This window comes from Rhopalosiphum padi, chromosome 3 (assembly GCF_020882245.1).
Source record: "Rhopalosiphum padi isolate XX-2018 chromosome 3, ASM2088224v1, whole genome shotgun sequence".
NCBI lineage: Eukaryota > Metazoa > Arthropoda > Insecta > Hemiptera > Aphididae > Rhopalosiphum > Rhopalosiphum padi.
In genome coordinates, this window is record NC_083599.1 from 10,400,807 (window position 1) to 10,417,368 (window position 16,562).

Consider the following 16,562-nt stretch of genomic DNA (forward strand, 5'->3'; position numbering starts at 1 on the left):
AAATATTTCAGTTGGATTTATAGAATGGAAAATGTGTATATATCTGTTATTTAATAGTTATAATTATTGTTGATATTATGCTTAAATCTGATTTGTTGTAAAATCAACGCATCGTTGATAAACATAACATAATAAATTATAAACTTTATTAATTATATTATAATTTTTATTAAAAACATAACAAAAAATACTTATAACTAATTAGTAATTAGTATCATCGTTCATATACATTATAATATAATAATTATAAAACTTAAAAATTAGAAGATAATCATGATATACGATGTATATATATATATAATATACTATATATCTTATAACAATCTCCAAAAGAATATAAATAATTATCAACAAAATAATTATTTTTAAAGTTAGGTATTGCTGAAAATATGGTTTATACATTTAATTATCAAAGTTCGCGAGAAACACGAAAACATATATAGGTAATTTGTTTAGTATTCAGGTGACGCTCCACCATTATTGTTAGAACCGCCAAATTCGAATGCATAACCACTACCGAACGAATGCGGTTGTCGCTCGTTGCTATTGAAAGAGCCATCATCTTTTTCTAAGTTAGCACTCGCGCCATTGTAAGCTGCATGCGCCTGTGTCGAAGGTGCCCTGAACGGACTGTGGCTGCTATAATCTCCGGCACCGTCGAATGCAGATCCATCTTCATCGTACCTAGCTGCTAATTCGGCACTATTATCTTCGCGAACTCTGTAGTGTTGTTGAGGCTTCGAATATTTCGATTTGTATGGCGACGGTGAACCGAAAGCTTCTCCGCTATTGTGGTCAAATTTGCCACCGCCATTGAAATCGCCTCTGCTAAATTGAGATCCAGGTCCACCGGGTGCTCCGAACAATCTGCCAAGTATAATTAACAGTATAATATTACATGGCACATGTGAAAGGATGTGTATAATTGTATTTTTTAGTTGTTATACTAAATATACCTACCTAATAACAATTTAAGTTTAAGGTTTTATTAATTTATAAATGTAACGATATATACAAAAAGGTTACACAAGTATGATGTATGAGTTAATAATTATTATATACTTATCCCAAAAATTTAATAGCATTTTAACGTGTTTAAAAACATGTTTTTTTTTGTAAACAGCGAATGAAGTTTAATGAATTATTGTTCTTGATTAATTTAGATCGATATAAATTAATGTGATTGCGTTATTATTTATTTAATTTTTTTTTGTACAAAGCTCAAGTTAGAATGCTATAACAATAAGGAGAATTAAAACATAATAATTATTGAGTAACACGAAATTAATTAACAAGGAAAATAGATAAATATATTAAAGGTATCTACATAATTTACAACTACAGGTATACGTACATATTATAATAATATGTATACATAAAAAAAGCTGATAAAATGAAAATCAATTTTTTTTAATTTTACTAAACGCAAGCACACAATTATATCGTTTTATTTGTTATAGGGGGAGGATAAAATTTATATTTGAACCTAATACAAGTTTCAGTATTAAAACATGTGGCTAATTGGTAGGTACCATAGTTATCAGTTAACTGATATCTACTAACATAATATGGTGTAATATTTAAATAAAATAAATTCAAAAATATGTAATAAAATTGTAGTAATTGACGCACATACAATATTAAATTATATAACTTCAATTTTAGTAGATATTATCTAGGTATTTACCACAAATTAAGATTTTTAGTTGGGTAAGCCATTTGCATGTCATGTAAAATGTGTGCGACTATATGCGATATTGGGCATTATGCGTTTTTAAATTATTTACTGTAATTATTTTTGTTTTATCAAATCATGAATGTCGAATAGAATTTATCGATGGATAATTATTTCAAAAACCTATAGAAAACCAACATGCAGGCAACAGCTCATATTATACACTATTGTGTTTAATTTGAAAATATCTCAATCGACCAGGTGGCTTTTGGTAAAAGAATACAATATTATATTATGAAGACAGTGCGGGTCAATTAATCCAGTTCAAAATCTGTACTAAAATGCCTTATTCATAAGCGTCACTGAGTGAATATTTAGTGGAATTCGATTGTTCGTCAATCTTTGACTGCCGTCCCTATTTAATAGCAGCTGGCCAAAATTTATTCGTCTGTTGTGTATAGCACATACAAGAAGTGGCACAACCAGGATTTTTACAAGAACTACAAATCTATTATTTAATACATAAATAAAATATCATTATACGTCGCGATATAGTGTGATAACCAGTTATCGAGTCCAAAATCAGAAAAATATTACCAATCGCTGTAAAAATGTTTGATTAATTTGATTTTTGGCACGTTCCAGGGGTCCCCGCTCACCTCTTAGCGAATTGATAATCCACCGATTCGGTGCACCGCTGACGGCGTATACCGCGAAAGATAGCGGTAGGTACTTATTGCCAGGTGTTCAATAAGTTTGGAAACTCTTAATTACCGTATGCATATTTTAATACCCACATAGAGCAATAACAGATAACACTGCCGTACATTTATAATGTAAAATATTTAATAACCTCATCATTAATTATAATATCATTATTATCGTTTATTAGTCCCAATTAGTGTTATGACAGTTGCCAAAATTATATCGAACACCCTGTATATCAATACTGTACGACGTACGCGCACAACGTAGTATTATCATAATATTATTTTAATGTTATAATATTGTGTTATCGAGACGAGGAGTATTATACCTGTTCTTGGCCAACGAACGGCCGGGAGACGGTGGCGCGTAAGCGGGCGCAGACGATTGCTGCTGTAACGGCACCACGGACACCGGTGCTTTCGGCACGTGATCGCCCTGAATTATGCGGAAACCGTCCTTGCCAGCTGTATACTTGACGGAGATTTCTTTGCCGTCGGGGTCCGTGTACGAGTACGCTCCGGTCCGGCTTCCGTCCGGTCGGATCGATTCGCCTTGCCGGAGACCGTTGTCGGCCGCGAAAGCGTACTGAAACCCGCCGTCTTCTTGCAGCGCTTGTTTGTGCATCAGTATGACTGGCAACTGTCTGTTGCCGTCCGCGCCCCGCGGCTCGTGACCGCGGAAATAGTCTGCCGATCCCTCGTCCCCGCCGTACGCCGCACACGCCGACACCAAAACTCCGACGACCAAAAGCTGCACACTTATCGACATCGCCGGGCCCCTCTGTTCCTATACACATCACATTATAATATACACACATTATTTTATTGTATATAATGCGACCGAATTACGCGTTAGTCGTATTTCTCGGCCATATAAGTATCGTACGAAAATGTTTTCAATTAAAATAACATTAATAACATTATAATAATAATATGTAGTATTGTGTAATACTGCGCAGCGACTATACCGCCCACCGAAGCTATAGTGCCTGAATCGTTCTTTTTGTTCCCATAGGCCATGTATAGGAGTATAATAGTATACCTATACAGAACGACCGGGCGTACACCAATACATATTATTATTTTGTTATATCCGAGAATATTCTTCATAAATATCCTTTATGCTTTCGCTATATCCTTTCCGCGTACGTACGTTTATCATAATGAAATACTTTCAAAAATTACGTAATTTATACACAAATGGGTCTCGTGTGCATGAATTCGCGAGAATTGTGTCTATGTATATATAATGCAGGGGTCGGGAACGGATTCAAAGGCAAGATATGGCGGGGAAGAACATTATTTTATTATCAAATAATTTTTTTTGTGTACATTTTTAAATATTATATAAGTATATATTAATATAACCTATATAATCACTTGCGCTTATATTGTTAAATTATGATTTCGATTTAGAGATGGTGAAATATATTATATAATTGTAAAAACAAAACGAATATTTAAATATAAATATAAATACATAAGCGGAATAATTTTGAATTTATCTTATTTTTATATAATATACTTTATTTATTAAATATTACTAGGATCCGAGTAATTTATTAAATTAAAAAAGTATGAACGTATTCGTAAAGTGATCGAATTATTCTACTATAGTATTTATGTCGATTTATTTATTAACACTTAATAAACATAATAAAATTAGTCGATCATCTTGCGTCTAGGAATGAAGCTAAGTTTTACCCGTCTTATAGACGAAAACGGAGTAGAAAAATCTCTCTGCTGTAGGTATAACTACAGCCATAGAGAATGTACATTTCTTAAATTTATTGAATTGTCTATATAATTGAATTATTAGATTACATATATCTAAAAAAAAAAAATGTAGAATTATGAATGTCTGTGGTGTGAATTCTAAAGAGGGGTTGAACCTTTGCCTCATCTCACTGGATCCGTCTCTAACAGGGGTTTGACCTAAATGTGGACTGCCTAGTCTAGGAATGCCTATGATCATTGTTATACATATTATATAGGTAATGAACTGTGAAAAATCTGTATAGTTCTATCCAAATAATAAATTATTGTAAATTGTATTCGCATATAATATTGTATTTTAAATTACATATAGTCAAATTCGCAGTAGTTTATATAGTTATGTTATGGTTGTATAAAAAATAATAATCATTAAACGTATTTTCCGAGTTAAACTCAAGTATCTAAGACCTAAAAATATACTGTCGTAATATAAAGTCATAATGCAATACTATCACATGTATGTAGAAATACTAGAAATAATATAACGATAATGGCGCGAAATATATTATATATACGAATAAAGAAGTGTAGTGAACCGTGCGCGAGCGTATTTGTGGCGCGATAGCGGTTACAATTTGCGCAACGACATTGCGGCAGTGGTCGTCGTGGTTTATAATAACGACAATAATATTATATACTGCCTATATACATTTATTGTATTATTGAACAATATTATACAAAGCCACGGTAGTTTTCCAATAGGCAGAAAATAATATTTCATTTACATGGATTGGGTGTGTGTCGAATACATCGGTGCGAGTTCCTTATAACAATAAAATATCGTACTTATGTAATCAATCGTACAGTCTAATAAATTGATTTGTTTAAATCATTAAGTCTTACGGTTACGATTAGCAAACACCGCCGGGCCATATCAATATAATGCTGCTTTGCGCCGAAGAATCCAGCGGGTTGCTACTTGCTACGTACTAATACATGTTTTAAACGATATAAGTACTATTCAATAATTCATGATAAAACATTAATATTTTGTTGTTGATGAAATCGTATAATCTATGACTATTGTAAGAATATTATTGAACAAAATTCAATATATTATTATTAATTAGTAAGCACAAATATACTGCAGTATATATTTAAAAAATGTTGGACTTTAATGGGTGATACGTGTGTTTCCAATATCTAATTCGATGTTTTGATTAAATACATATAGGTACAAAAAAAAAATAAATACTTTTTAGGAAAATAATTTAAAAACCGCTTTTTATAATATTATCTAATTATTTGAACTCATAGAAAACTTCTTACAATTTTTCTTATATATTATCTATTTAAATAATATAATAAAAATATTGTATTTTATTAAATCATTTCACGTTGTGAACTTTTAACTAATTTATAAAATTACTTGTATTTTTATCTATGATTTAAACATAATATTATTGTTTTAAAAATGTTTTTAAAAACGAAAAATACAATAATTGTTTTTTATAAAAAATTTATTTTCATATTTAAATAATTTTTAATCCTTTCAGTCAACTAATGGCTTATATTTTTAATAATAATTACATTTTTTGTTTGTTAAGATTATATTGTTGGATGTGATCATTCTATTGAAGTATAGGTATTGAAATTTTATTCGAAATAGTATTTTAGTCAGTAGAGTTTAAATATTTTGAGGACATTATTAACATTATATCATTAACTACTATAGTATTATATGTCGGGTCAGATACAAATAATATGATAATAGGTACAGAAATACTACATTTTAATTCTATAATAATCAAAAATATTAATGATAATTATATTGTACTACGTTGAGTATCTATATTTATGGTCTATTATTAATACAATTAAAATAAGCTTAGTATTTAATAAGTAACTTTTATAACTTACGATATTCGTCTTCATCATACTACTGTGACAATTGTGGTTAAGTAAATATGTTTTAATTTTTCTAAAATTTTGTCAAAAATACTTTTGATCAAAATATATAGGTACACCGAAATTATTTACTAATATTATCAGAATTAAATATTCTACGGTTTTATGATATGAAAAATAATCAAGTGAAACTAGTCGCAGAGTTCGTATTATTGTACTTATTCTCTTGTTGTCGTTCGTTTTTATATTACCACTAACAATCCTAGACCGACCCCACCATTTACCCACTACCTTAAATCTGATCGTTACAATCACCCTATTGTAATTGAACTAGGTGGCGGGAAATACTATGAAATGACAATGATGTTCTATTATATTATACTACAACAACGAAAATAATAATAATAATAATTATTATTATTATTTTATTATAATGACATAATAGGCAAGTAAGTTGGTAGGCACAACGTATTAATCTATTAGAATTAAAATTATTCGTTTTATTATTGTGTAATTTAAGATGCAAAATATTTATAAAAAAAAAAATGGAACTTAATATAAACAATAATTATATGGTACTTTTATTAAGAATAATTCAAATAAAATTTATTTAAAATATAATCTAATAAGATATTTAACAATAATAATATATAAAATCGTGAATGACATTTACACAATAAATTGTACAACAATTTATTTCACATTAAGTACTTTATTGTCATTAATATTACATAATTTTTATAAAATGAATTCAAATGATAAATGACACAACTTCTGCAAGAGATTAAATACCTAACCTATTTCCGTTATTTTTTTTTTAAATTATTAACTATAAACTGAAGTCATTTTATTATTTACTTATGTTTAAAAAGTATAGACGTAGGTAGCATATTTAAATGCTTAATATTGTATTATATAAATATACATATGATATAAAATATTTAAAAAAAATACATTGTACTATTAGTATTAAATATAAAATAAGGCAATCGTGTTTAGTTTTACTTTGCAAAAATTAAATTTACCATTATAGAATCATTAGATTAATTAGAATAGATTAGTTTTGTTTTGCAGTAAAAATAAGTTTAAAATCAATATAAATATATAAATAGAATATTTTAAAATACATAGACCTAATTTTTGAAATTATCTTTGTAATAAATAAATATTTGAAATTTAAATAGTGTATTGTTACAAATTTTTAATAATTTTATAATAGCATAAAAATTAAACACATTACCATTCATTTCTAATTAAAAGATAAAGTTGCTATTTTATAATTATTTGTAGATATATGCTGTATGGACATATATTATAAATTAGGGTTGAGATTCTAAGGGGGCTATAATAGTCTCAATAAAAAAAAAAATATTTATATGAAAATAAATCCACAGGGGGCTTTAGTCGACCCACCATTTGAGTAAATACAACTAAAGACACAAAGAAAGATTAAACAAAAATTGTTTGGACCAAACTGTAATAATTAACATTAATAATAATTTTATTCGTTTAAAATAATTTAATAGAATGATAACTTTTTCTTGATGCAAATTTATTTGAAATGTCCTCACTGCTGTTAATTGAATTTGATATATCACTTTCATTTGGTCACTTGCACAATTGTCTCGATAAAAAAAAACGTCGACAATGATATTATAACAGTAGGTTTTATAGTGACTTATACAAAACAAATTACAGACAATCTTTAAATCTGTAAAAGGTATTTTAAGGAAAGGTTAAATCAATATTTGAGGGATGTTAATCTCCTCTATCTCATTTTAGTTATGTTAATCCATGAATAAATAATAGTCATAGAAATAATGTACTCGAGAACTGTTATACTAGGCTAAAGTAAATAAAAATAAAATGTATGAAATATTCGAAACGTTAAATCACTGACATAAAGTTTTCACTTACTTAATATTGTATAGTAAGTAGTACTGCATAATAATATAATTATTATTTATGCACTTGTATATTAAGTTAACTGTTAACAATTGCCGATGGTTAATAAGCAGTTATAAATAAAAATAAAATACTTAACTACATTTCATAAAAATGGTGTCTCAGTCTCACTGTTATTATTAGATATAAAAAATGTTTACATTTACGATATTTTCCAATTTAACTATTAATTAGTAGTCAATATTGAATACCCGTGGAGTTGTATAAATATATAAAATGGTAAAATTATTGAGAAATTTTATCTCTGTTAGTAGTTTTAAAATGTACCATAGGTGCATTTTCAAAGCGACGGCTAATGGTTTATGTCTGTAAAAATGATTGAAACCGATTTTTTGTTCGAAAAAATTAAATTTTAAATTAATTACTGTGCAATATGCGATTTACTTTCTATCCGTGTTATAAACATTTTATGACCTGTTTATTTGTATTTTTTTTTCAAAGGGATATAATGTGCTACACCACTATACGATATTAATGCACAACGTATAAATTGCCTATCTACTACACTAAAGATAATATAAATATTTTAGAATAATGCGTATATATAACAAAGTGTAGAAATAACGGTACGCTGCAGCTGCTGCTGTATTATTGGAAGTATAGCCCTATATTGCAATATATTATTACCTATATTATTTCTATTTTTATGTTTAGAGTTGGTCGGTTTGACGTGTGTATCGAATGTGTGTATATGTAAACTGATTGTGGCACATACACACACACACACACACACACACACACACACACACACACAGGTATAGTTTCATCGTCTTTTAACGCGGTGGCGGTCACTGGTCGTACCTTTAGCCGTTTTGGCTATATTACGCAGTCGAACGAACCGTGAAATATCACCTTTATGCTACACCGCATTATGTTTTGAACAGAAACGATATTGTGTACAGAGTTGCCTCAGAAAACTGTAACTACTGTACGCATTATTCCTATATTTTAGCAATATAGTTATATAGGTATGTGTTTATAAGCACATTTTCGTTTTTAATTTTCAGTAGGTAGTATAGTGTCGTAGTGGCGACAGCAATTTATTGTAGCTATCTTGAATAGTATAGTTTAACATTAAATATATATATATGTAATATATGCACAATCGTTGATATAAAAATTGTATTTCATTAGATCGATATTTATTTTTATATATCTAATAGTATTGGTTTTTGATATTACCGTCACTGCCGATAATTATTTAATGTCGTTAATACATGTTGTTTAGTATATACACACAAGTATTTAAAGCCCAGAAGTCACAAATATTTTAGCAACAATTTGATAGAGTAATGCCATGGCTGTAGCATTAATTGAGTATATATTATTAATTATTACAATGAGATCATGCATAATAGATTCGTTGTCGGGTATAAGAGCCCCTTTCCCAAACTTACATTAGAGGATTGCTTTTTTACGATAAAAACATTTTTTATTCATTAAAACGTTTTAAAACAATCTTGTTATAGTTTGTAAATGATTAAAAAAACGTTTGAATACACCTTTATTATTCTCTAGTTGTACGAAATCCCTATATTTGTGGAGGAATTAAAAAGAATTGACAAGGTTTCGTGATAAAAATTTTTAATTGATCTTTTATTACTTCATACTTTGATCAGTATAATATTCTTAGTAATTATATTATTTATTATTATACCCTACCAATTACAGTAATATCAAGTATTAAATTTTACTTTTGGGAAGTGTTTGTAATTCCTATAAAATAATAATAGAATTTATTATTGTTTTTATTTTTTAATAAGCCTCATTGTTACTCACATTTGTCATTAGTAATTGTTTTTTTAAATATTATAAAAATATATTAAATGTTTAAAATTAAAAAAAATAACATACAAACGTTTTTAAAGGATACAATATTATAGAGTAATAAAAATAAATTACATTACATAATATTTTTACATGCTTATATGTTTAACATATGGTACTATAATAAATGAATTAATATCGTCAATGTTTTTGTTAAAAAAATTCAATGTTTCACTTTATGATTTCAAACACAACACTACTTATAGGTATACCAAGCGTACTTTAGTTTGTTTATTGAATGTATAATGCAAGTTTTATTTTTATTTTTTAATTACTAAAAAGTATAACATAAATTAACTTTTTCAAACATAAAATGATCAAAAATGGAAGGAAAATAAAAAAAAACTAATTTAAAGGCATAAAATAACTACTTTCAGGAAATTTACAATAATATCAATAAAAATTCATATCTAAGTAGATTAAAATAAGTACTCAATACATTTAACCAAGATACAAAAGAAAGTATATTATCCCCTTTGTCTTCATAATTTAATTTATTTCAATTATTTCTAATTTTCAAACAAAATATATTAAATTTAGTATTTAGGCATTATTTATCTGTCGAGGGCTATTTATATTTATTTATTTGTTTAATATTTAATTTATCTAAATTAATGTTTTTTCACTGAATGCTTGAATAAGAAAATTAAATTCTATTTTTTAGGATTAAAAAAAAAAAAAAAAAATTGGCATCAGCACTGGCATCTACTGCACTGCATTTTCTTTATTTTGTTCTGACATTTTGACTATTTTACATTTAGATGCAAAACATTTACATTTTACAATAATAAAATTCGAATAATTTGCAATTCAGTATCACAGAAAACAAAATAAATCAATAATTATTCAATTTAAATTATTTTTTTCGTCATAAATGGTCAATATTAAATATTAGATAAGATAGTTTTAAGAAGTTTAAATTTGAAAGCTTATCGCATTAAATTTTAATATTTTTTAAATAATAAAAAAAGATATATATTAATATTAATCTTATAAGTATGTTCCATATAGTTTGTTTTTAGCATTAAAATTATTGATATTTTATCTGTTTCGATGGGTAAGTTAGCTATAGTAATTTAAAATACATTTAAAATGACATTTATATTTTTAAGTGTTATCATATTATTGTATGTAAAATAATCCAAAATAAATTGTACCGTTAATATGTTTTATGCAATATGTATTACTTAATACATGTAGATAGGTATCTAAATTTTTATAATGTTAATGCATTTTATCGTTTAAATGTGCGTTTGTGTAACAGCTTAACACTTTAATCAAAATACATATTTGGAAATTATTCATTTTGATTTGAATATTAAAATATTACTTTTATTTCATTTATTGAATGTTAGTTGTTAAATAATATTTTTGAAAATTGAATCAAGAATTATAATTATTATGTTCAGTGAATAAATAGGGACCTAAATAATCTTACTATATATTAAAATAATCTTTTTTGTTTTAAATTGTATTAAAAACGTACCCGTTAAGTTAAAGTTGCCTGTGTAATAATTAAATCGTTAAATTAATTAATTAGTACATCTTAAAAATAACTGGTTCAGTTAAAATGTATGAAAAAAAACTTTTAACTTTTAAACTATCGTTAGTGGTCTGTTTTGTTGACTTTAATTGAAACAGGTTATCTAACATAATTAACAACAATTTTGGATGTTTTTTTATAATTACAATATTAATTTTGATATATATATAAACATCGAACATTGTAAATGACGATTACCATTATTTTTTCATAAAATGGACGAAACATATTTTCATTTAAAATAGAGATATGAACAATTTCCTCACCACCATACGAGAACTTGATAAACTTGTTGTTATACGTCTTATTCAAATAACCAAAAAAATTTTTCTAAGAGGGATAGAGATATTGATGCATAATTCATTTAAACTTCACTCAATACTCATCTGGTTTTTCAGATATTACCAAATGCAAGTCCATAATTTATGTCTCAAATTATAGGGTAAACTATTGTTCATATTTTTATAGAAACCTTTGTTTCTTTATTATTATTATTAATATTTTGATTGATAACTGATTACTATTAGTAATAATAGAATTTTATATTATGACACTTAAAACCACGAATAAAATAATTTTTCATGTATACGCAAACGCTATTTTTGCTTTATAACAAAGCTTTTACGTAATATATTGAGTCCATATTCTCGAATAAATCGAGCAAAAATTTCTATTAGTTTTCAGCCGACTAAACATTATAATGTAATATATTATTATTCGATATTTTACGAATAGATTGGTTATTATTGTGGTCGATATCGATTACCCAATTTTCCTGTCAAACATATTTTCGAATTATTTTAAGAAGCGGTCACTAGGTAGTATCAAAACAACGAGGAATTACAACACAGATTATTTCAAACGATGCAGTCACACTGTGACAGTTAACTCGAACAGGAATATAAAAATAAATTCTCTTTGTCCAATAGATTACTCCCTCTCCAATTCGTTGGTTTGAGATTTTTGATATCTTAGTAAATATCTCCATTTGAATAATCGTTATTATTGTGTTTTTTTTTTTTTACGAAAGCAATTGCAATACCATTCAGATTATTATATTTTATAATATTTACTAATTTTACTATATTTATATACATTTGAATAAAGTTTTGGCAAAGTTTTATGAAATGTCAAATGTATAAACGGATAAAGCGGATAATGTAAGAATTATAATATATAGTTCGAGATTTTTGTACAATAGTCTACAATGGATAGATAGCAATGGAAAATAATAATTTGTCGGATTAAATATAGATAAAATATGAGGTTTGCCTTTTACAGCATAATATTAATAAATTCAATAACTATGATATATTTATATATATATATTATTTTTAAAACAATTTTTGTGTCTATCATCATCTTTTAGATTGGTAATAATAATGTTTCAATCTTCAATTTCAAGGTTGATTTCTGTTAGCAAATTGGGTCTAGTTGGTTAAAATGCTTAGTACCCGCACTAAAAAGTAAAAGTAAAAAGTAATCAGGAAATATAAAAATAAAAACTAAGGAAGTTGTTTTAGTATGTAAATTTGTAAGAGTGTAATATATGTTGAAATTTACGGCAATTTATGTAATAAATTTGAATTCAACGATAAATTATTATTACTTATGACAAATAATATTGAGTGAAGATTATCTCAGATATATAGGCTATGTTTCTCAGTATGTTTTTTATATTGCTATTATTTTTATAAATAATATAATAAGATTGGAAGATATTTAAACTTTAAAAGCTTAAAAAAAATCGTGCAAATGTATTTTAGATATTATTTTATTACGAAAAGAAAATTTATAAGGACAATTGTATCATATTTGTATATTATGTCAAAAATTGATTTTGTATGAAACTCTTTGTTTTTCTTTAATTTCTTTAAATTACTTTAAAGTACCAATTGGAGAATTTTTGTTGCTATTACAAGAAACATGCTATTACTTAAAAAAAATATATGTATTCTTGTAAACCAATAAATTTAACGCTACGCTCAGATTCTAAAAATCAGAAAAAAAACTAGAAAATTTCTATATAAATTCTCTTAAAAAAAAAATCGATTTATTTTTGTTGTAAATCAAAAATTAAATAACTACGAAGATACTTTCATTAATTTTTACAAAATATTTGCATTTTAATTTTCTCAATAAATTTTAATTATTTCAATAACAAACAAAGTTTTTTTTACGTACCTTTAATAAACTGTTTGTTTTTTAGTAAAAATATTGAAAATTGAGTACAACGTTTTTCGTTTTTTTTATTTTATTGAAATTAAAAAAATAAGTATCGAAAATCCATTTACATATTTTCCGAATAATTGAAACATTTTGAAACATATTATTTAAATATCTGGCAATATCATAAAACAACTAATCAACAAACAATTTTTACTTTCTTGATTTTTAATCAAGTAAGTATGGTAATTGAAATGAAAAAAGTCTGAATTTTTAAAACTTCAAGAATTCTTGTTAAATAGGAAAATGATAAAAATGTAACTCAGTTGTAATGAGTAGGTGGATAATTAATAATTATTAATTATTAGTCATTTTTGCATTTTTTTAAGGACATTATTTGAAATTTTTTAGGGCATTAAAATCCCAGCCCTAATAATTAAGCTAGTTTTAACATAAAATATCAATAAGAGAGATCCGATATCACACCCAAGCGGAATAACGATTTGAATCTACAAAAACGTCGGCGTGAACAGTCCCAAAATTTCTATTTTTTAACTTTTCTCCAAAATTATTATAGTTAAAAAGTTGATTGATAGCTCATTAAAAAGAGATTAACAAGTAGATACAAAATGTGGAATTAAAAATTTTCAAAAAAAATTATTTAATTTTTCACAGTTAAAAAAATAGTTATTTTTCGCTAGATTTTCATTTAGCGTGGTAGATTACCGAAACTGTAAAACGGATTTTGTTTTTGAGGTTTTGTTAAATTCACATTGGCTAGGAGAAGTGCTGTGAAGATTTTCAGAACTTTAACTTCAATCATTAACTCATTACAAAGCTATAAAGCTGAAAGACATTAAAAACGCCCAATAAAATATGTTATAATTTTTTTTTTTTGAAGCTCTGTAGTGAATTAGCTATAAAAGATAAGGTTCTGAAAATCTTCACTGCACTTCTCCTAGCCAATGTGAACCTAACAAGACCCCAAACAACAAAATCCGCTCTCCGGTTTCAGAGATCTATCTCACTTAATGAAAATGAAAATAAAATATATTATACATATACATATTGCATACAATTAATAAATTTCTAAAAATTGAAAATCAAGAGAGTTTATATGCCGATCTCTGACTTGGCAAGTGTTTTTTTTTAATATAGTGTTTTTCAAAAACTATTAGTTGTAGTAACTCGAAAATTTCTCATAAGAACTAGTTACAGCTTCCCAAAAATTCTAAAATTACGTATACATAATAACTAAACATAATCTTCTTTTATAGGCATTTCAAGTTAAAATTTTTACGAAATCAGATATATAAATAAAATGACGGTTTTAAATATTTTGTTATACTTTTCATAATTCATCTTAACGTATATTACGGACTTACGGTAGATCAGTGTTGACTATAAGACATTATTATATTAATATTACATTAGTTAATAATTAATTAGATAATTTATCTATGTAATGTTTTTGGCTACAATCACAATTCGTTTAACATATCAAGTATAAATATATGTTACTCATGTATTAATTTAAATAAATTATAAAATTTCTTTAGAAATAGAAACTAGATGTTGATTGTATATGACGTATTCACTATTTGCAAATGATTTGAATGATTCATTACTGAAATCAATTATAATTCATTGGGACATTATCATTTAATGACCTACTCAATTGCATATTTACCAAATAGTACTATGCAGCAAAACGATATAATATGTTATTTTTCATATCATTATTCTTCTATTCTATTAAGATTTAATATTTATAACATTTTCCCGATTTTTTCAAATTTGATATTTTATGATTACTCATATAATTATAATGTGTAAAACTGCAGTTTTAATAAAATTTATTAAAATTTGAATATATTCAAGTTAATAAAAGTTGTTCACTTCTCATAGTATATTTTACTATATAATATACTTAATAATGTCCTGTATGATAAAATGTTAGTAGGTAGACTGTAGCACTTAGTTAATAAATAATAAATGGTAAATTGTACAAATGTATTTACACATAATGTAAAATTGTCTCAATTCAACTTAAAAACAAAAAAAACGATATTTGATTTATTTTATTAATAATTAAAATTAGAACTCCGTTTGAAATAATATTTTAATTCCAATATTATATTGTAAACTTAATAGAAAAACCCTATTTGCTTACTGACTTTTTAGACTGTTTTTTTTTTTGTTATGAAACCTAAATGTCTTTTTTGCAAAGTTTGTCTAAGATTTTGACCTATAAAATAACATTATTATATAATAATTTAAAAGTCGCGGTCCTTAATTAACATAATTGTAGTGTTGGGAAAATTACTTTTAAAAAGTGGGTAATAAAATTACGTTAATTGTTACTTTAAATATATTTATTAAAACTACTCTCGCGTTACCTAACATAATTTTTACCACGTTACGTTACCTTTTCATTTAAAAAGTAAAGTGTTAAAAATTACATTACTTTCTTAATACCCAAAAACATATACATTTAACATTTTAAAAAAATGCGCTCTGATGTTGTCCTGCACTGATTTTTTATGTTTTGTTAAAAAAATATGTTGTGTCTGTTGTTGCTTTTTGGAACAGTGAAAATACTTAATCTTCAATTTTGTGGTAGTATCTGGTAGAAAAATTATATCTATTTGGTACTTTGAGAGACCAAAAGGAAAATATTCTCAGTAAATTTAAAAATAATCGAAAAACAACTAGGGAAAGTTGTTCAGCTTTATAGTAGGTGTCGATTTTTCCTTGTCATTAAGTGGATCATTGTAATAAAAAAACAAATCCGAGTAGAGACGAGATAGGTAAGCCTGAATTCTTAGGATTTATTTTTTAAATTTATATTGCAATAAAACTCTTATAGAAAAAAATTGTGACGCATTTTAGATATTTTTTAATTCGTTTATAAATAGCTTACCTATCAAAAACCTTGTATTGGATTTAAAAATGTTTTTGATCGAACAAAATTTTTTTTCGGTATTTATAAAAAAACAAAACAAAACTATCGAAAATTTTATTTGCCTATAATAAATAGTTTATAAATAAATAA

At 25.9% G+C, this 16,562-nt stretch overlaps 1 protein-coding gene across 1 annotated transcript; it reads right to left on the minus strand.

The window, feature by feature from the left end:
* Window positions 1-207: 207 nt before the first annotated feature.
* Window positions 208-6,219, minus strand: LOC132927402 (cuticle protein 2-like). Its single transcript, XM_060991922.1, has 3 exons — window positions 6,019-6,219; window positions 2,712-3,169; window positions 208-867 (listed from the first exon to the last, which is right to left on the minus strand). Exons 1-3 carry the CDS (start codon window positions 6,034-6,036, stop codon window positions 453-455), a joined length of 891 nt encoding a protein of 296 aa, XP_060847905.1. The 5' UTR covers window positions 6,037-6,219; the 3' UTR covers window positions 208-452.
* Window positions 6,220-16,562: the final 10,343 nt, after the last annotated feature.